We start from the raw sequence: 19,858 nt of genomic DNA, 5'->3' as shown, positions 1-19,858 counted from the left end.
AGGGAGCAAAAATTCATATTTTATCAGGTTTACTTTCTCTATATGCAGACAGATCCAAGGTGTGCAAGACATTTATTTAAAGTTTCTGATCTACCTAATGACTGAGAACAGTTAAAAGCACATCATGTTCTTTCCCAGTTACACTGCAAGTTTATCTCCTTTGGGTTTTGGGTGCCTGTCACACTGGAAAAGGTGTACATTTCAGAAAAATGTGAAATAGAATTCCTTTATGCCTGTGGGTGTTAGGCCTTGTTCTTAAATAAAGTGGAACATATTGTCTTTCTTGGACTGAGTATACCTGAGATATTGTGTTCTGTTTATTCTTTATTTTGTGTGTTAAGGTGGCTTCTTTTTTGTGTGTCACTTTTGGGTGATTTCCATTTCATGATCAGATGTTTTCCTCTAGAGAAGCTAGTCTGCCCTACTGAAATCAGTGTGGTGAGGTGCAAAGTACCCTTGTGTTCTCCTGAACGGATTTACTCTGCCATATGGCAGGTTAGTAAGTCCCCACGACAGATTTGTAATGGGAAAAGGGCTGTGCAGGAAAGGATGTGCGTGATCAGCAGATTTATAGATCAGAAAATGAAATCAGAAGAAAGAGCTTCCAGAGTGCCCTTTTCATTTGATGGCTCTCCATGGAGAGAGTATGGAATGGTCTTTTTAGTGTTTTTCTACTTTGCCTTTTAGTTATTCCAGCATATTTTTTCTAACACAGGAGTTGATTTCATAAGGCCTCTGTGTTCTGGTGTTGTGTTGCTGTATTCCCATTCACAGAAGTATTCTCTATAGGATTTGAAGTTGTGCTGTGTTTCATGTGATTTCAGTGGCAATTAAATTCCTAAAGACACGTCAACCGTCCTATTGGCTAAAATGGGGACTTGCCAAGTTTTGAGTTACAAGAAGCTATTCAGCTATGATTCAGTGCGTAATGAATCTTTCACAGGAAAGAAAACAGAAAGGGAAGCTGAATGAGCTAAACATAGTATGTCCTGGTATATTTAAGTCTGTGCTATCTAATATTGCACTTATTAGCTACATGTGGCTTTTTAAATTTAAATTAATTAAAAGTAAATAAAGTTAAAAGTTCAATCCCTCAGTCTCACTAGCCACATTTCAAGTGCTCAGTTGGCTGATTAGTATAGTATTGAACAGTGCAAATAAAGAACATTTCCACCTTGCAACAAATTCTTTTGGGCAGTGCTGGTCTAACTGGAAGATTTTGAGAAAAACAATTCTTTGACTTCTATGAGGAGTTCTTCATTCCTATATAATTTACTAGATTTAGTGCAGCTGTTGTAAGGTTTTAATGTACAAATGAATAATCTGTAGACCCTGTTTAAAATGCAGATTTTAGACCCCTCCCCAGACTCTTGATTCATCAGATTTGGAGTCATGACCAGAAATCTGTACATATGAGTACCCTAGGGAATTCTGATGCTCATAGGTGGTTTAGGAACTTACATCGATTGGTTGCCTCCTGCACGCCCAGACCAGGGCCCCAGCAGGGGAGGAGCCTGCAACCAAAGTTGGGAATCCAACCGGGGACCCTTTGGTCCGCAGGCCGATGCTCCATCCATCCACTGAGACAAAACTACTAGAGCTGTCCCTTTCTTCATACAACCAGGATCTTGATTAGTATTCCCTCCAGGACATCATCATTTTAGAAATGGTTTAGAATACAAGTTTCTTTCCCTTGTTGACCAGTTGGGTGCAATGTGAAGTAAGGTAATGACTTTCCTAAGGAACACAAAATCAGCCTCACATAAAAATTAGTTGATACCCAAGAATTAAAACAGGCTTAGAAAATTTAAAGTTTCAAATGGGTGCTAGGCCCTTCCCCCCATATTTTATAATTCTTCGTTTTCAGGGGACTTAACTGTCTTTCTGTAATTCTCATTCCATACTAAATTTGCTTTACTTTTTTAAAAACTTACTTCCAAAGGAACCAATTTTGAATCGAAAACTAATAAGCATTGAGTTGAAAATGTCAGTTGCAAGCCTTTTTCTAGGAAAATATTTTGCTGAAAGCTTTTGTTTCTCTCTCTCTTTTGGGGGGCCCTGTTGTGCCAGGTTGAAAGAGTGGAGCCTTCTGTAAGACATGGATAGATGCAAACATGTAGGGCGGTTGCGGCTGGCCCAGGACCACTCCATCCTGAACCCTCAGAAGTGGTGCTGTAGGGAGTGCACCACCACTGAGTCCGTGTGGGCTTGTCTCAAGTGCTCGCACGTGGCCTGCGGTCGCTACATTGAGGACCACGCCCTTAAACACTTTGAAGAGACTGGACACCCACTAGCCATGGAGGTCCGGGATCTCTATGTGTTCTGTTACCTGTGCAAGGACTACGTGCTCAATGATAACCCAGAGGGGGACCTGAAGCTGCTGAGAAGCGCTCTCCTGGCGGTCAGGGGCCAGAAGCAGGACCTGCTGGGGAGGCGAGGTCGGACTCTGCGGTCCATGGCCTCGGGCGAGGACATGTCCCCGCCGCCGCGCACTCCTCAGGGACAGCCGCAGATGCTCACGGCTCTTTGGTACCGGCGCCAGCGCCTGCTGGCTAAGACGCTGCGGCTCTGGTTTGAGAAGAGTTCCCGCGGCCAGGCAAGATTGGAGGAGCAGCGGCGGGAGGAGGCCCTGGAGCGCAAGAAGGAGGCAGCGAGGCAGCGGAGGCTGGAGGTCAAGCGGCGGCTGCTGGAGGAGCTGGCCAGCGCCCCTCCGCGCAAGAGCGCACGCCTGCTGCTGCACGCACCCCGCGCCTCTGCCCAGCGCCCAGCCGCCCGGAGGCGCACACCCACCGGGGGCCGCCTCCCACGCCGGACACCAGCGGTGGCTCCGGGCGTCACTGGCCTGCGCAACCTGGGCAACACGTGCTACATGAACTCCATCCTGCAGGTGCTCAGCCACCTCCAAAAGTTCCGAGAGTGTTTCCTGAACCTCGACCCTTCCAAAACGGAACAACTCTTTAACAGAGCCACCAACAGGAAGGACCCACTCTTGGGCAGACTGGCCAGCAGCTCAGCCACTGAGCTGTCGCCCAGGAGCCACAGGGCTGAGTCTTGCGAGCAGGATGATCTCTTCTGGAATGGCAGCGCCTCCATCACCAAGAGCCTAGAACTCATCCAGAACAAGGAGCCCGGCTCAAAGCACATCTCCCTCTGCCATGAACTGCACACTCTTTTCCGAGTCATGTGGTCCGGGAAGTGGGCCCTGGTGTCACCCTTCGCTATGCTTCACTCCGTATGGAGTCTGATCCCTGCCTTCCGAGGCTACGACCAGCAGGACGCTCAGGAGTTTCTCTGTGAGCTGTTGCACAAAGTGCAGCAGGAACTCGAGTCGGAGGGCACAACGCGCCGGATCCTCATCCCCTTCTCCCAGAGGAAGCTCACCAAACAGGTCTTAAAGGTGGTGAACACCATATTCCACGGGCAGCTACTCAGTCAGGTAGGTGTGTGTCCATCCTAACCCCAACTCTACCCACCCATCACATTGGAGGGGAGCTTGTATGTTAGCACTTGGGCTTCCCATTAGTGCCTCCTGCAGGTTGTTGGGTTAATGGGGTAACTAACAATGGCTATAATTATTCCTAATGGAGGGTGGCCATCTTACCTTTCATTGTACTATACACTGTGATGGCCTTGTTGGTGAACTTCCCTCCAGTCTCTTTCTGGGCAGATTTTCAGTGTAACTTGCTATATCGCTTCATTTTCAATGAATGTCTTTACCCTTTAATGATGATATGGATAACGTAATATTCTCTTTATAATTAAGTACCCATGGTTGGCATGACATCTTTAATCAGTTTTAGGAAACTGAACCGTTTGCCTGTAACCCTGGTTCTATGATATTTTGAAAGAGTATGTATTCTTACTAACTTGACATTCTTTACACACATGGAAGGGGAGTAGCTAGGAGGATGCCAAAGGCCTAAACCAGCCTCCTTCCTGTTCCTCATTACCTTTCAATTACTGGGTCTTTAGCCATGTACAGACAGAAGCAGTGACTCATAGATAAGGCTTTGTGAGGATATGCAGAAAGAGAATTTTTATTGTGAGAATATGCAGAAAGAATTTTTAAAGTTAAAAAGGTGGGCAACTGAAGAGATTCAAGTAAAACCTCTATACTATGCTACTGAGGTATGTGTCTTGGCATTTAGGGTTTTAAAAGAATGATGTGTACGATGGGAAGAGAAAGTTTATTTAAGCTTTTAACATTTGAAAGGGGAGTACTTACGGGCATTTACTTTATCCCTTGAGGGTCAAAGAATCAGGACAAAGGTACATCTGGGGAGGTTATAAAGATGCATCTGAGGAGGTCTAATCACAAAGTACTTTGAGGCTCTGTAGTCACAGGGATCAGTGTAGGGGTGCTACAAGAGCCAGGGGCAAAGAGAGAGGCAAGTTAGGATTGCATGGAAGGAGCAAAGTCTGGAAGAGGAAGGAGTGTGAGGATAAGAAAAGCAGACAGGAATCCGCAAATTCTCCATCTCAGACCGATTCCCCGATAACTTGCAGTTTGTACCACAGCATTGAGTCTGGTAGAGCCTGCTTTGGGTGAGAAGAAAGGTGTAGGTAATAACCTCTGTGCCGGATGGCTTTCCAGTTCCAGCTAGCATCACACAGTTAGAAATATATACAGAAGTAACATGCTCTAACTCTCTTAAAGTTATATTTATTATTTAATATTACAAATAAAATATTTTTAAAGACTGTATACAGGCATCCTTGGGTTACGTAGGACTCGACGTACGTCGTTTCGTGGTTACATCGCCATCTCCTATTTATTTATTTAAAAAAAAAGTTCCATCATTTCGACGTATGTACATATGTGCTTTATGTTTATTATTATTTATTTACCACAAGTTAAGGCCAGGAATTGTTATCTTTCTTTTAAGTTTTTTTTTTTACTGTCTCACTTCATTACTGCTGTGTTATGTGCTCCACGTGAGTGACGTAGGTGCTTATGTAGGTGGGTTCTGACTTACAGCGAAAATTGCATTACATCGCGCTGTAGGAACGGGTCTCTGACATAACCCGAGGGCCTACTGTACTTAGTTTTGATCAAGTTATGTGTCTTGTATAAAGCAAGCAAAAATGTATGTGGGAAGAATGGAGTTATATAACCTGTAAGTCATTTTTTTCATTCTAGGTCACATGTATATCATGCAGTTACAAATCCAACACCATTGAGCCCTTTTGGGATCTGTCCCTGGAATTCCCTGAACGCTATCACTGCATAGAAAAGGGCTTTGTCCCTTTGAATCAGACAGAGTGCCTGCTCACTGAGATGCTGGCCAAGTTCACAGAGACAGAGGCCCTGGAAGGGAGAGTCTACGCTTGTGACCAGTGTAACAGTGAGTGCCGGGGTTGGAGGGGAGAGTGGGGGTGTGCGACTGCAATATCAGTTTAAGGTGCTTTTTTTGCCCCTTTTAGTCAAAAGTAACACTGATAATATTGAGTGGTTCTAAAGCATGTTTTAAAGATTTTTTTTCTTCCCATTTTACTGAAAATAGGCATATGGACATTATATATTTTTAAAAAAATCGTTCTGGCTGATATGGCTCAATTGGTTGGGCATGATCCTGTGCACCAAAAGGTTGCCAGTTCGATTTCCAGTCAGGGCACATGCCTGGGTTGCAGGCTTGATCCCCGGTAGGGTATGTGCAGAAGGCAGCTGATTGATGTATCACTCTCATATCGATGTTTCTCTCTCTCTCCCCCCCCTCCCTTCTCTCTCTAAAAATCAATAAAAATAATTTTAAACAAATCTAGGAGTGGTACCTCCTTTGACTTCTGCTGTTATTTTGGGAGGCATTTGAACATATGGATCCTGAAATGGGGACTCTAAGAATGTGAATACTTCATAGTACTGCAGAGGTCCTCATGAAATCCATGATTACTGAATCTGACAGGTCTTATTTAAGTTCAGGTGGCATAGCCTGTTGGAGGGCTGTGGCATCAGAAAAGTGTACCTTTGTATTGAATTTGTAGATTTAAAGTGTTAGGAGTGATGCTGCAGGTCTGCACAGTAAGATCAAGAAAGCAAATCGTAAGGTGCATTGCTCTCTGGAAGTACATTCTACACTTGTTTCTTTACATGCTTGAAAGGTTGGCATTTTGGAGGCCATCATAAAGGAAGTATTTATCATGGCATTAATTTAAAATGTTCAATGTTTTTTTTAATCCTCGCCCGAGGATATGTTTTATTTATTGATAGATAGATAGATAGATAGATAGATAGAGGGGAGGGAGGAAGGGAGGGAGAGAGAACCATCAATGTGAGAAACATTGATTGCCTCCTGTACGCTCCCGACCAAGGATCAAGCCTGCAACTATTTTGATGTATGGGACCATGCTCCAACCAGCGGAGCCACCCAGTCAGGGCTTGTGGCTTTAATTTAAAAGTGGAACTCACCTCGCCGGTTTGGCTTGGTGGATAGAGCGTTGGCCTGCGGACCAAAGGGTCCCAGGTTTGATTCCAGTCAAGGGCATGTACCTTGATTGCAGGCTCCTCTCCAGCCCGGGCCCTGTTCAGGGCTTGTGCACAAGGCAACCAATTGATGGGTTTCTCTCACATCGATGTTTCTCTCTGTCTTTCCCTCTCTCTTCGACTCTCCCTAAAAATCAATGGAAAAATATCCTCGGGTGAGGATTAACAACAACAACAAAAAAAGTGGAACCTTTTCCATGTGGTTACGTGGGCATCTTATGCAGGGCCCCTTCTGTCTTAACACACTAAAGCTCAATACTCTGTTAACTCAGCATGTACAGAGGAAATGCAGAGCAGATGTTTAGAAGATCAAGTTTGGGTTTTTTGGCATATAAGGATTTGGAAACTAAAATTAATGGATTGTGCAGAGATGTAGAAATCAACTTGCAGCCATATAATACAAGTTTTGTGAACAAAAACCTTAATATATTATTTGCATATTTTAAAATAGTAAATTGTGGGAAACCTGTTCTCTATGAAGAATTAGGACAAAAATCAAAAGTAATACTTGATGTTATTTTGCTATTTTAAAATAAAAATTGAAATGCTGTACTTGGTTAACTGTAGACTCACCTGACCTGTTCCCCGTTATATATAAAGGCAGTGACTTAAATTATCTTATTAGAGCAGTATCCGTTTTGTTTTTTAATAGTGATTCATAAGCCTTTTACTTGTAAGGAACAGCAAAAGGATGTTAACAGCTTTAATTTCATCATTTCGGACATGATAGCTAAGGCAAGAAATACTTTTATTTATTTTTGCAAGGAAGGGTTTTTTTCCCAGATGTTTCAGTTTACCAGGATTTCTCTAGGCAAGTTCAAATAATAGCAGGAAAGGAAAGCTATGGTAAAGGGATGAAATGAATTGATCTTTTGCTTGTGAATTTTCAAAACTATCAGCTTTCTACCTCTCTGTGTGGCCAGCTTAATCAAATGGAGACAGAACTGATCAATCTCAATTGAATTAGTAATTTCTTTTTCTTTGTGAATTTCATTTTAGGGAAACAAAGCCAGATTCTATATGGTCTTCATCTTACTTAGCTCACACACTCCCTCTGCTGACAGTGGCAGTCACTGCCAGCGTTCCCAGGCAGAGCTGCAATAATTTTTAAAATCTGCTGGTGAATGGGAATGTAAAATAAGGCCAGGCCCTGCTCTGAATTCTCTTTCTGTTCATGCCCCCACATATCATGACCGCCAACCCTACTAAATGCGATGGCACACTCATTCTGCAGCAGCCTATTAGAGAAGCAACAGAAAGCTCCATGATATACTGTCACAGAAAGCTCCATGATACGTCACCTGCTTGTGATTTGCTTCCTTTCACGAGTGGTCTAGAGAGGACTTGGAATCAGATCCCAAGTTCTTCAGACACTGAGACCATGATATCAACAGCTCAGAGACAATCAGCAAGCAGCACACGTGGACCACTTATTTTACATTCCCATCCATTCACCGATTAATTAATAGCAGAGCAGTCATCGGTAAATGGTTATAGAGAAGGCTTCCAAAGGACATTAAGAGAACTTTATTCCCATTGTTTATTTGCTAAAAAATGCATATCCTAAAATTAACTAAAAAATGCATATCCTAAAATTCAGTGGCTTTAGAAACAGAATTGAAATCTGAACACTGATTCTGCTTTGGACTGGGTGAATTTGTCCAGCATGTCCATCAGTGTGCTTTTATCCAAGAAACATGTTTCAGAAACTAAATACAGCATAGAAATTAAAACCAGAAAAGGTTATTTTCTAAATAATTTGCATACACCTCAAGCATAATCATGCTGGAGGAGGAAAATCTGTTTAAATACTTTGTCCTTTAGTAATACTGTATCCTTTTACCTTTTTTCTAAGCCTGAAATACATGCAGCATTCCCCGTTTTACAGGAGAGCAAACTGAGATTCAGAATTTGAATAACTTGCCCAACAGCATACAACTAGCTGTGAACAGGAAACAGAATTAGGCCTTTGTGATGAAAACAAAAAGCCTTTAAGTTTATATTATGGTACATCATAATTTAAGTTATAAGCACATATTTACTAGCAAAGGCATAGAACCCTAACATGTGCCTCTGTGCATATTATTGCAGTCATCTTGTATTATATTCCATTAATAAACCCATGACATCAGGAGTGTACCATCCTAAACCCATACCAATTTTGGAAATTGCTGATGGCAAACATTTGAAAGTAGAAGTAATCAGGATTAGGTTTAGTTGCTGGTAAGTCAGCTCAAATAACAATAACTTAAAACAGTAAGTAATTTTTTTTTCTTCTGTTATATAATAAAATCCAAAGAATCTTCAGGGGTTTGCATGGTTATTGGGGACCCAAGCTCCTCCCATCTTTCAGCTTTACTACCTTAGTTCAGAGCTTCATCCTCAAAATTACCTCATAGTCCAAGGGCAATTACAACAGTTGTAAACAGTGGGAAGGACAAAGGATGCACCTTACAACTCAGTCAGCCTTCTTTAAGCTGCCATCCCAAGAGTGCCACACAGTCATTCCTTTTATCTGGGCTAGAACTCCCATGGGCACAGCATGCAGACATGTGGGGCTGAGAAATTTAAATGTCCTACAGAATCCTACAGAGGGCCATAGAGCTGCCCCAAATAAAATTGAGGTTCAAATACTAAGAAATAAGAATGCATATTGAGTGGCAAGAAATTGTCTGCCACAGCTAGGAGAGAATGAAATTCCTCACAGTCTGTCTTATACCTTCCCAAACCATTTAGGCAAACGACGAAAATCCAATCCAAAACCCCTTGTTCTGAGTGAAGCTAGAAAGCAGTTAATGATCTACAGACTACCTCAGGTCCTCCGGCTACACCTTAAAAGATTCAGGTGAGCTTGCTCTCGGGCATCCCACGTGGCTGTGAACTGTAGGAACAGCTGCTTCAAAGGCAAATGGTGAGGGCAAATGTCTTTGCTGTTGGGAGGGGACGGAGGTTCCTTGGGGACCTTGTGCTTTCCGTGGAGATTAAATGAGTCATGCCAGTGAGACAAGATGTTGGGGCCCAGCAGGACTGGGTTGCTGCTCTCATGGCCCTTTTTAATTGGCTAGCCTGCACCAGGTGTCTGTGCTTGAAGGTTTTCTAGCCTCGCTTTGGCTTATATAGAGTCATCTTCAGAATAGAGTATGAGAGAATCTGTGAAAAGGGCAGGCAGTAAACTACAAAAGATTATTGCCTGAATTGCTAATTAGGGAACTGTAGTTTCAGAGTACCTCGTGGAACAGTCACCAGAAGTATATGTGGACATTAATTACTACCGTTCTATTAATGTGAAAACCAAAGCTGAAGGTTCAGTTTTCTCAGTTCCCAGTTCTACCTTCCTCTATCTATGATCACTTATGCCACCTTTTACTGATAAGAAGTTTATATCTATGTTCTAGGTGGTCTGGCCGTAATCATCGAGAGAAGATTGGGGTCCATGTCGTCTTTGACCAGGTATTAACCATGGAACCTTACTGCTGCAGGGACATGCTCTCCTCTCTTGACAAAGAGACCTTTGCCTATGATCTCTCCGCAGTGGTCATGCATCACGGGAAAGGGTTTGGCTCAGGACACTACACAGCCTATTGCTACAACACAGAGGGAGGTGCGTGCGCTTTACTCTGTAGGGTGGGGGACACGGAAAAGGGTGGTTTGTCCACATTTCATTGCTTTCCTTTTCATCTCTAGTGGGATATTACTTACATTTAAATCCAGTTGGAAGAATTATGGAAGTTTAATTAAAATTTTTGATAAATCACTAAATAACATCATGAGGTTATTCTGAAAATTAACAAGAACTGACACATGTAAAAGTGCTTATTAGCACGGTGCCTAGCACATTATGCTCAATGTTAGAGGTTATCAGTATTATTAATACTTCCGCTGCAGACCTGTTTCCTTTTTGGTTATGCAGAAATTATATGACCCATCTAGCCTCATGGAGGTATTGCATGAATCTCACTAGCCTCGGCTTATAATAAAGTTGAGGACATTTTCTGAGTATTCACTATATCTTTACTACATCCCTTACCATGGAAGGTGTGGGGGATCAAGGGCCCCTCTCAAGAAGTCCCGAGAGCAGAGCCTCCCATCTACTGCGCTGGGCAGGTGCGCTGCGAGGTCTTTTCAGCAGTGTACTGAACTTGAATCCCTCAGCCCTTGGGGCAGCCAGAGTGAGCCTATGAACAAAAAACTTTTTATTCCTTCTAAATGTTCCTTTATCACTCCTCTCTATTTACATGCCCCCTTTCATCCTCCTCCTTTTCCCGTCTTCGCCCTCAGTCTCCTGGCTGTCTTTGTGGAAGGCCCTAATGGGGAATGAAAAAGTCTGAATGAAATAAGGATAAAAATTCCAGTCGGGTGATATTGTAAGCAGTATTGTGGTGGGGTTTGGTGGGGTTAAAGCTAGTGGTTACAGGGAAGTCTCTTGGTTTCATTTACTTGTCTCCCCTGCACTCCACACCACCACCACCAGTAGTCAGGGGTTAGCTCTATTCACACTTTCTTCATCTCCTGGTTTTGCCTGCTGATTAGAAATATAAGTTGGGTAGTCATTTACGCTTTCTTTCCTTTGGTTTCCTAGGTTTTTGGGTCCACTGCAATGACTCAAAGCTGAATGTATGCAATGTCGAGGAAGTGTGCAAAACTCAAGCCTACATCCTTTTTTACACTCAAAGAACAGTTCAGGGCAATGCAAAACTCTCTGAAACCCATCTCCAAGCTCAGGTGCCGCCCAGCAACAATGAGGGCAGACCACGGACCTTCCCCTGAATGGGAGGCACATCACAGACTGGCTTGCTTTTAAACTCTTGGTGTCTGTACATCTTTCCTGATAGGAAATGAGGTTTACTGCAGGAACAGGTTACTGGGTTTGCCTTACTGGGTCTAGAGCAGAGGTACCAGGTGACTCATATGCTGTCATAAAATATGTAGTCACTTTGTTTTGAATTGATTTGGAAAGTCCCTCCTTTGATAAAACAAATCAAAAGTAGAAACTTGTATGAAGCTTCATCAGTTACTTCTGAATATAGAGTGATCTGGGTAGAGCAAAGAGGGAGTAAGCTGATCATATCCAGCCAGGAGAGCAGCCATGTTTTTCCATTATGTGATTCCCCTGCTAATCAGGGCCTCCTTGCAGCACCAGAAGAATCCTCCTGATGTAAGCAGCCGAGGACAAAGCACATGGTGGGGGGGCGGGGGCACTGGGCTAGCAGCTTTCCTGATGGGATTGGTTCTGAGGCAGCAGGTGAAGTCTAAGGAATTGTCCTACAAAGGAAGTAATCTTCAGGGGTTGAAAACTTGCAGACTTACTTAGGGGGGAGGAGAGGATAGTTAAAGAGTGGAATGAGATGCATGGAGCAAATTTCCCCATGCAAAATGGGAGGTTTTTCACTTGTCATACCTTCCCTGGGGCTTCTGAGACTGGCATGAACATTCCTTCATTCTAAAGGAGAGGTTCATATAGGGAAGCAGTAAACTGGCTCGTGACATGTTCTTTGTAGCCTAAGGACACTTCTGGCTACTCAGTTCGGTAGTGAATCCCTGGTTCAGGTCAAGGTCTAGGGTTTAGTTTAAATTGGTCTTTATTTAGGTCAGTGGTCTGAGGCTTTCTCAGAACTCAGTTGAGGGTGGGTGGGAATAGCCAGTGGCCCAGGGCTTATCTGAATGCCTGTCACCTGATCTCACTTGGTGCAGCATGTAGCTTTTCTTAGCTCACAGCTTCTTTCTTGCTCCTGGAGGGTTAGAACATTATTGTTCACCACAAGTTTTGGGAGCTTTTGCTTTCCAAGGGCTTAGGGAAGCTGTCCCCCATATGTCTGAACAGTTTACCGCTGGCGGCTCTGGCGTGTTTCCTCCCCAATCTGATCATCCCTACTGTTTCTTTACCCAGCCACAGAGTCCACCAGAGAAAGCAAGAGTGCCCTGTCCTCTACTCCAGTGCTAGCAAAATAGACCTTTCCACACGGGGTCAGTTTCTAAGTGGAATGAAGTGGCCCAGATGGAGACCTTCCTCCTCATCAGGCACCACTGAACTTCCCTTCTTAATCCTTCACTTAAGACTCGCCAGTACAAGTGAATGCAAACCGAAACTCTTGTTCTGGGGTTGCTGTAGGCTGCCTCAGCTTGTCATATGAATGCTCATCTTTTGACTGAGTATGTCATATAAACTTTTCAATTCAGGTAGAAGTAGAGTTGTCACTTGAAGGGAGTAGTTATGGAAGGGAGTTTGGGAAGGGATGGGGAGTTGAGAAAAGAGAGGGTAACAAATAAGGGTCGTAGCTTTAGTGCTATTGATGAGCCACATTCTGGAGCAGATCTGGAGCACTTGTTTTTTACCTCTTTTGAGATTAACTCTCCCCTAGGACCTGCCAGACAACACTGAAACATGGAGGAAAATCAGAAAGAAAATGGCTCACCCTGCTAAGAAAGGGAGAGTTCCTATATTTTAAATTACACTTGCTTTTTCCAACACTGTGAGGTTTCTGTAATATTTAGCTTTTATTTGGAAGCGATAGCGTATGGCATTTTTTATGCTATTTGGTTTATATTGTCTGCTACAGGCTTCTTTGTATAAGCTTGGCCTGGGCTCACCTTCTCCTGGACACTGTTTTAAAGTGTCACAGCTGCATACGCTGCCAGAGGCTCTGATGTGAAGCTATACTCTCCAGATCCACATTTTAAGTCGAAATGATTGGTGATGACTTTTTATGGCAACAGAAAAGCCCATTAACTAAAAACAATCGGGAGAGTAAAAAGAAAAGGAAAATATAAATTGTGCCTCATCTTTCCTTGAATGCTATATTTATTATTCTAGAAAAAGATAACTTACAAATGGAGAAGAATAGAGCATCTACTTCATCCCTCAGGCTGTCCAGGGGGAAATATTTGAGAAGAAAAAAAAAGAACATTTAATGGAAAATTAAAATATCTTCAAATTTAATTTTTAGAAATAGTTTTATACCAAATATTATAAGGCATATTAAGCAGATTAAAACTGTAAAATAAGGGCTTACCTTAGCTGAACACCCCTGTATCAAATTAACAAAATGTTCAAAATGAGTTGAATAGACACCCATATCAGAATCCTCACTGAGCTGCACATTCATGGAGGTGCCCCTGCAGTCACAGACTCCTCAGGTACCCAGAGGCAGCAACACTAGACGCTGTTGAGAAGTCAGTATTTATGAAGATTTTTATTAAAGAAAAGTTCCCTGCTACAGAAATCAACGGCTGTTGTGAGGGAATTGTCCCTTTGCCTTTAATTTATTTACATATTGGAAGTAGATGAATTTCTTAGTTGCATCTTACTTTACATTGAAACAATAAGAACCAGGTAGAAGTTGACTAAATGCTGCCAAATCAAACCCAACATTTCTTAACTGAACCGTCCGGACCTGCTTCTCTCCCAGATAAGTAGTTAGCATCCTGCTCCAAGAGCCCTGAGCAGTTGGCTGGTGTGTTTACTTCCTGTTGTAGCCAGCCAAGATGAATGCACCCTGGCCCTCAGAAAGGGTTTTTACCTCAGTCTAGCTTGACCTTCATACTTGTGGTTGCCTCGGAGATGAGCATTCGTACTAGCGTGAAAAAGATTAGGAATGCCCTCAACAGCTAGAAACTGAAGCTCTTATTAAATGGTGGGCAGAGCTCTTGCCAGCTTTGATCCAGCCCCTCTCAGACTGAGGGGGGCAGTGCCACACCATAAAGAATTTCCAGATGTCTCTTTAAATGTTATGAATAAAATTGGAAACTGTAGAAGTGTTAATGTGTCCTATGGACTCAATAGCAGAGTTTATTTTTGTTTTTAATGACAAGGCTTCTAGTAAGTGAGCGTCTTGAGTTCCCTTCTCTGGCTTACAGTTCTGTCCTATTGCAAGAACTAATGGGGTGGGGTGGCTGGCAGTGGGTCATGGCCCTAGCGGCCCCAGCATAAGCCTGAGAGAGGTCGACAGTAGTGCAGAAGGAAAACTTGGTCGGGTGTGGAGGGTGGGATGTGGGTGGGCAGGCAGGGAAGGTGAAATGGAGTTTGTTTTCTTACTGATAAAGCTTTGTGAACTAATTTTATATAATTCATAAAATTTGGTGCCTTGTACCCAATTATGGTTTGCATGGGATTGAAAAGATTAAGGGAAAGGAATCCTTCTTGTCAAGTGGCATATTGGTCTGTAGAGTGTAAAGGACATTTGGTATCAGACTTTTTAAAAGTGTTTCATGTCTCATGTGTGAAAGCAAATTGTTCTTACCAGCAAGATCTGAAATTTTACTGTAATGTCCAAAATAATTGTGATTATTCATGAAATGTCTGCTTTTCAAGGCAGACTGTGTATCCCATTCTTTTTCACCACCCCTTTTATGTTCAAAACATTAACTCAAGCCTGTTCAATCAGGCAGGAGGGCCGCCCTTCTAACCATACACTGTTCCCCATCCCGGTTATATCTTAGGAGCGGAAGGCCACTTTCCCCGCTGGTTGGGAGAGCACAAATGTTCAGAAAAGGCTTTTGTTTTCCTAATGCTGGGAACTTATGGTAGGAGTCAAACAAAAATGGGTCCCTTGAAATACTACCTTCATTAATTCTAAATTTCTTTTGCAGAAAATTTCAGAAAGCAGTGTAGAACACAGTCCCCTGTATGTGAACCTTTGGTTTAGATTGTAAGGCAAGCCAGTGCACTGTGTCATTTGCTAGAGAAGGCTCCAAGAACCTGCCACAGTCCCCTTTCCCAGCAGGTGCCGACTGGGATGGTGCTGAGTGGCTGTGGAAGGTGAGACCCCGTCTGCTCACCTTCGAGCTGTTTGCACAAGTCCTTTCCTCTGCCCTTAAGGTTTCCACTGAGCTCATGAGACTTCAAAGGATGTTTGAAAAGCTCACCACTCAAAGCACATTTAATAATTGGGTCTCTCCGCTTAACTACTGGCTTAATTAGGTGAGGAGGTTCTATCTTTGGAGTAAAACCTCCCACGGCCACTTAATTTTTTACCAGGTAACTATGTATCTCCCTGGTGGCTCACATTCTTTCAAGTCAGCACTACTGCTGACAGCGCCTTCCAAATACGACAGTTTAGTTTATATCTTTCACATTTAAGTTAACCATTCTCCTGGTCTAAGGCTTTGACTTTAACCACTGTACTCATTCAATCCACACATTGCCCTAACTACACCATAGCTACTATAGCATTGAGGTGAATAGTCATTTTTGTAGACTCTTTCCATACTTATTCTACTGGCAAGTTTCCATTTAAAATCTAAGTAGGTAGTGTAAGGAGATTTTCATAGTACTGTGTTATTAGCCAGGGCTGAAAACTGACAGGATGTAAAACTGATTTCCTTTGGGGAGAATGCTGTGTTAGAATGGTGAAATCAGCACTTTCATTCATAGAATGAATACTCACCACCATTTCTGAAATTGTAAATTTGGTAGCTTTGCTAGTCTCATCACTTTGAGGAATTAAGCCAGTTTAAATAAAACTTAACCTTACCAGCATATGGCTTTACAAACCAACCGACAGTGAACACTATTACTTGAAGCTAAAACATTAATTTTTAAAAATAAGTTTAATTACAATTGACATACAATATAAAACATTAAATTGAGTGAAATTTCAATACTTTTGAAAGCTACCATATCTTAATTTTACTGGGTTTTGATTTTTTAAAATATATTTTATTGATTTTTTTACAGAGAGGGAGAGGGAGAGAGAGTTAGAAACATCGATGAGAGAAACATCAATCAGCTGCCTCCTGCACACCCCCTACTGGGGACGTGTCCCCAACCAAGGTACATGCCCTTGACTGGAATCGAACCTGGGACCCTTGAGTTCATAGGCCAACGCTCTATCCACTGAGCCAAACCGGTTAGGGCGGGTTTTGATTTTTTTAAAAATTGATTTCAGAGAAAGGAAGGGAGAGGGAGAGATAGAAACATCAATGATGAGAGAGAATCATTGATCTGCTGCCTCCTGCATGCCCCCTACAATGGGGATTGAGCCCGAAAACTGGGCATGTGCCCTGACCGGGAATCAAACTGTGACCTCCTGCCTGACTCAACCACTGAGCCACACCAGCCTGGCTGGGTTTGGATTTTTAATTTTGAAAGCATTTATGAAATAAAACTGTTCACAATTATGAGATCTGTAGCAGACTTCAAGGATGTAAGTTTCACTGTTATAAAGAACAGGAGGTGTTCATACTGGTCTTAGCAGTGGCCTGACACAGGTGGAAAGGGGCTTAGACCTATGCTGTGGCATAAAAGTTTCCTTCCTGGTCACCATTTTGGGATTGACGGCTTCAAACTTAAGCCTTGCTCTCATATATGTGACCGTTCCTCATCTTAACACCTGGTAAGATACAAATCTATCAAATCCTTTGTGGTCCCACTGTGGCATAAAGGTTCATGGTTTCATGTTAAGCCAGCCACAGCCCTGAATTCACTGGCTCAAACTCCCTCCTTTTAACAAATGGGACCTATTAATACAAGGGAATAGTGCTTTTTAAAAGAAGATGTATTAAAAATCTAATTCTCAAACAGCTTTTTTTTAAAAAAAATATATTTTATAGATTTTTTTACAGAGAGGAAGGGAGAGGGATAGAGAGTTAGAAACATCAATGAGAGAGAAACACCGATCAGCTGCCTCCTGCACACCCCACACTGGGGATGTACCCGCAACGAAGGCACGTGCCCTTGGCCGGAATCGAACCTGGGACCCTTCAGTCCGCAGGCCGATGCTCTATCCACTGAGCCAAACTGGTTTCGGCTCAAACAGCTTTCTTAATGAGATTTATGCCAGCAGGGTCAAGAGGAATTATTTTGTCTTATTTACCTTTGGTGAACAGGTTGCTAGAGACAACATCTGTCAACCATAACTATTAGACTACTGTGGTACATTTACACTGACCCTCCTTTCCCATTCATGTCCCTTATCCCATACCGGTTCCATTAAGAGACTTGGCACAGAAAGCAGTATTTTTTTAAATGCCTAGTAGAGTAAATCAAGTAGGAAAAAAGTTGTCAAGGGGAACGTGTCACTATCTCCACATCTCTCCTGCAGGAGTCTTTCCAGGCCAGTTCATTACATATCCCATTTCCAAAGAACTCCAAACTCCTGGACAGCGACACTACCGAGTTCCAGTGTCATAAAACATCTATTTCCTTGTGAAGGAAGCAGTTTTCTCAAGTAGACATGCTCACTTCAGTGCCCATAGCTCAGGCTTACTTAACACCTAGCCTCCACCTGCCGATCACTGCCCTTTCTACCAATAAATCCCATTCTCTTACAGCAACAATGCCTCCCTGGTGCCTGGAAAACCCACCTGGAGCATTAACATGCTATGCAACACCGAAAAGATTCTTCCCCTAGTAACGCTCACAAATGGAAATTCCTCAGTAAGCTTCATGCTATGTTAACATCAATGAATAGTGGCTACAGTTTCCATTTCTTTTTTTCTTTTAATATGAAGCAATCCACCTCTGCCACAACCATGTTTGGGCTTGTTCCTATCTCATGTGTGAAATATAAATTATGTTTTTATGATTTTTGTAAATCAACTTTTTACACCTTGTTTTTGTAAGCTGAAGTTTCGTATTAAAAGAACAAAAATGGCTGTCTTTGTGTGCAGTCTTTATTTCAGATAATTGTTAAAATACCATCAGGTTATTCCTCAAGAAAGAGCAAAGATCACTCTCTACTGAAACTTAGGAATTATGTACAGAACTTTACAAAACAGAGGACAACACTTTAGCTGAAGCCTGACTGCTGACCAGAGAATGAATTCTGAGTACTCTTCGAAGGAAAGCAGGCAGGAAAGGGAAGGAAGCCATCTGTATCAAACCTCAGCTGCTATCAGGGAAAGTCTTGTGACCGTCACAGATCGGAGGCTCTGTGTTTGGAAGGTTCAAGTACATCTCGGATTCCATGTGTCTGCAATCAGACAACAGAACAGTAGGTGGCATGTAAAAGCACTGCAGGGAAATGGGTGACTCAAATTCCTTCTAACAGGGAAACATATGTAACTAGGAAGCTGCCGGAGGTTTTACATCAAGTCTCCTACATTTTGTGAACAGCTGATAAAATTATTGCTTCTCCCGGCCTCTAGGACTCTTATGACACACAAGACACTGGTTACCTGCTTACCTATTTGGCTACACCCCTGGCTGAGGTGCCATTAAGTCAATGTCACTCAAATTCCTGGCCAGCCAAACTCCTGCAGCGAAAAGTCCCAAATTGAGGATCAAGTTCCTGGAAAAAGAATGATTCTATTAACCTTGTGGTCATAGGCTTCCCACCGCCGCCACCCTGGAAAAACCTCCCAGAGGCAAAACACTTCTAGATTGCAGGGGCGGTGATCATTACACGGTAGCCTGTCCAAGACCCACACAGTTATTGAGACTTCGTGTCTGTCTAATAAGAGAAAGGTCAAATGCCAAGACCAGTAAAACGCTCATCTAGGGCCGAAAAGCCCGTTTGTGTGTGTGCGCCTCCTCCTCCCGGGTCCACCCACCCCCACCGCACCTCGGTCAGGGTAACTGAAAACATCGCTTTTGCTGCACCGAACTCTCCGAGTCGAGGCCCTCCGCAACCTCGGCCAGTCACGGAAAGGCCTAGAGGCTAGCAGTCTGACCACCCGGAGGCGCCAGCCCGGGCGGAGGGAAAGGCCGCAGGGTGTGTACTCGGGCGCGGAGGGGAGGGGCAGAGGGACCGGGCTTCGGGCTCGGTTACCTCCGGAAATCATTCCTATCGGTGGCGAAGCGGTAGACGCCCCGAAGCCAATCTCCCACATTGTCTGGAATTTCTGGAGCTTCATTTGCCGAGCCGCCCGCGTTCACACCGATCCCGCTGGAAGCCATAGCAGCACCTCCACGCTCCGCAAGGCCTGACCACGAACGCTGCCCGCGCACGGGGATGACGCCATTTCCGGCGCCGTACTTCCGCCGGCTACCGGCCAACGGAGGGCGCCGCGGCGGGAGCGAGTCCGACACCCTAGAGGTGGAACCCGGGGCTGAGCGCCCACGTGCTCTGCGAGGGGAGGAGCAGGCTCGGCCCTGCGCTTCCAGGGTCCTGCCCCCTCCCGCCCCCTCCCGGCCTCCGGCTCGCCCAGCCGTCACGTCACCCGCGGCCTCTGAGTGATCACTTCATTGGCTCAGGGGGATGCTGGGGATCCAGGTGCCCCAGCCTGTGGGGTCGCAGTAGGGGCTAGCTCAGCAGGGGCTGCGTAGCTTTGGGACATGGAGCTCCCCAAGACAGTCTCCATCAAAAGTCACAGAATGCGCGGGCTGAAGAGGAAGTACTCAGTTTGTCACCCCGCCGCCTCTCCCAGGCGTGTCCCTGATTGCGTTCAGTCTAGGATTTTTACGGGGAGAGGAGTCTCGGCCTCCGCCTTACAGATCAC

The 19,858-nt window shown here is 43.9% G+C and overlaps 2 protein-coding genes across 4 annotated transcripts in view; one reads left to right on the top strand and one right to left on the bottom strand.

Annotated features, from left to right (window-relative positions):
* The window catches only part of USP49 (ubiquitin specific peptidase 49), a 54,100-nt gene extending 42,817 nt beyond the window's left edge, over nt 1-11,283 (top strand). For both annotated transcript variants that reach the window (XM_054722352.1, XM_054722353.1), the window contains exons 2-6: nt 2,071-3,436; nt 5,141-5,345; nt 9,218-9,326; nt 9,877-10,082; nt 11,061-11,283. In XM_054722352.1, the coding sequence (XP_054578327.1) occupies nt 2,099-3,436; nt 5,141-5,345; nt 9,218-9,326; nt 9,877-10,082; nt 11,061-11,248 (2,046 nt within the window). In that variant the 5' untranslated portion in view covers nt 2,071-2,098 and the 3' untranslated portion in view covers nt 11,249-11,283. The remainder of the gene's footprint in view (nt 1-2,070; nt 3,437-5,140; nt 5,346-9,217; nt 9,327-9,876; nt 10,083-11,060) is intronic.
* On the bottom strand, nt 4,022-19,383 carry TOMM6 (translocase of outer mitochondrial membrane 6). 2 transcript variants are annotated; one of them, XR_008557267.1, is made up of 5 exons: nt 19,189-19,383; nt 18,604-18,708; nt 13,492-13,641; nt 13,308-13,345; nt 4,022-4,361 (listed from the first exon to the last, which is right to left on the bottom strand). XR_008557267.1 is itself a non-coding variant. In XM_008158917.3 (3 exons), the coding sequence occupies exons 1-2, from the start codon at nt 19,314-19,316 to the stop codon at nt 18,612-18,614; spliced, it is 225 nt and encodes a 74-aa protein (XP_008157139.1). In that variant the 5' UTR covers nt 19,317-19,383; the 3' UTR covers nt 18,074-18,390; nt 18,604-18,611. The 2 variants fall into 2 exon arrangements, 1 of the variants encoding a protein (XP_008157139.1); XM_008158917.3 differs by lacking the exons at nt 4,022-4,361; nt 13,308-13,345; nt 13,492-13,641 and adding an exon at nt 18,074-18,390.
* Between the last annotated feature and the right edge of the window lie 475 nt (nt 19,384-19,858).

This window comes from Eptesicus fuscus, chromosome 10 (genome assembly GCF_027574615.1).
Source record: "Eptesicus fuscus isolate TK198812 chromosome 10, DD_ASM_mEF_20220401, whole genome shotgun sequence".
Classification (NCBI taxonomy): Eukaryota; Metazoa; Chordata; class Mammalia; order Chiroptera; family Vespertilionidae; genus Eptesicus; species Eptesicus fuscus.
The sequence above is the reverse complement of the archived record's forward strand: the minus strand, read 5'-3'. Positions and strand labels throughout refer to the sequence as shown.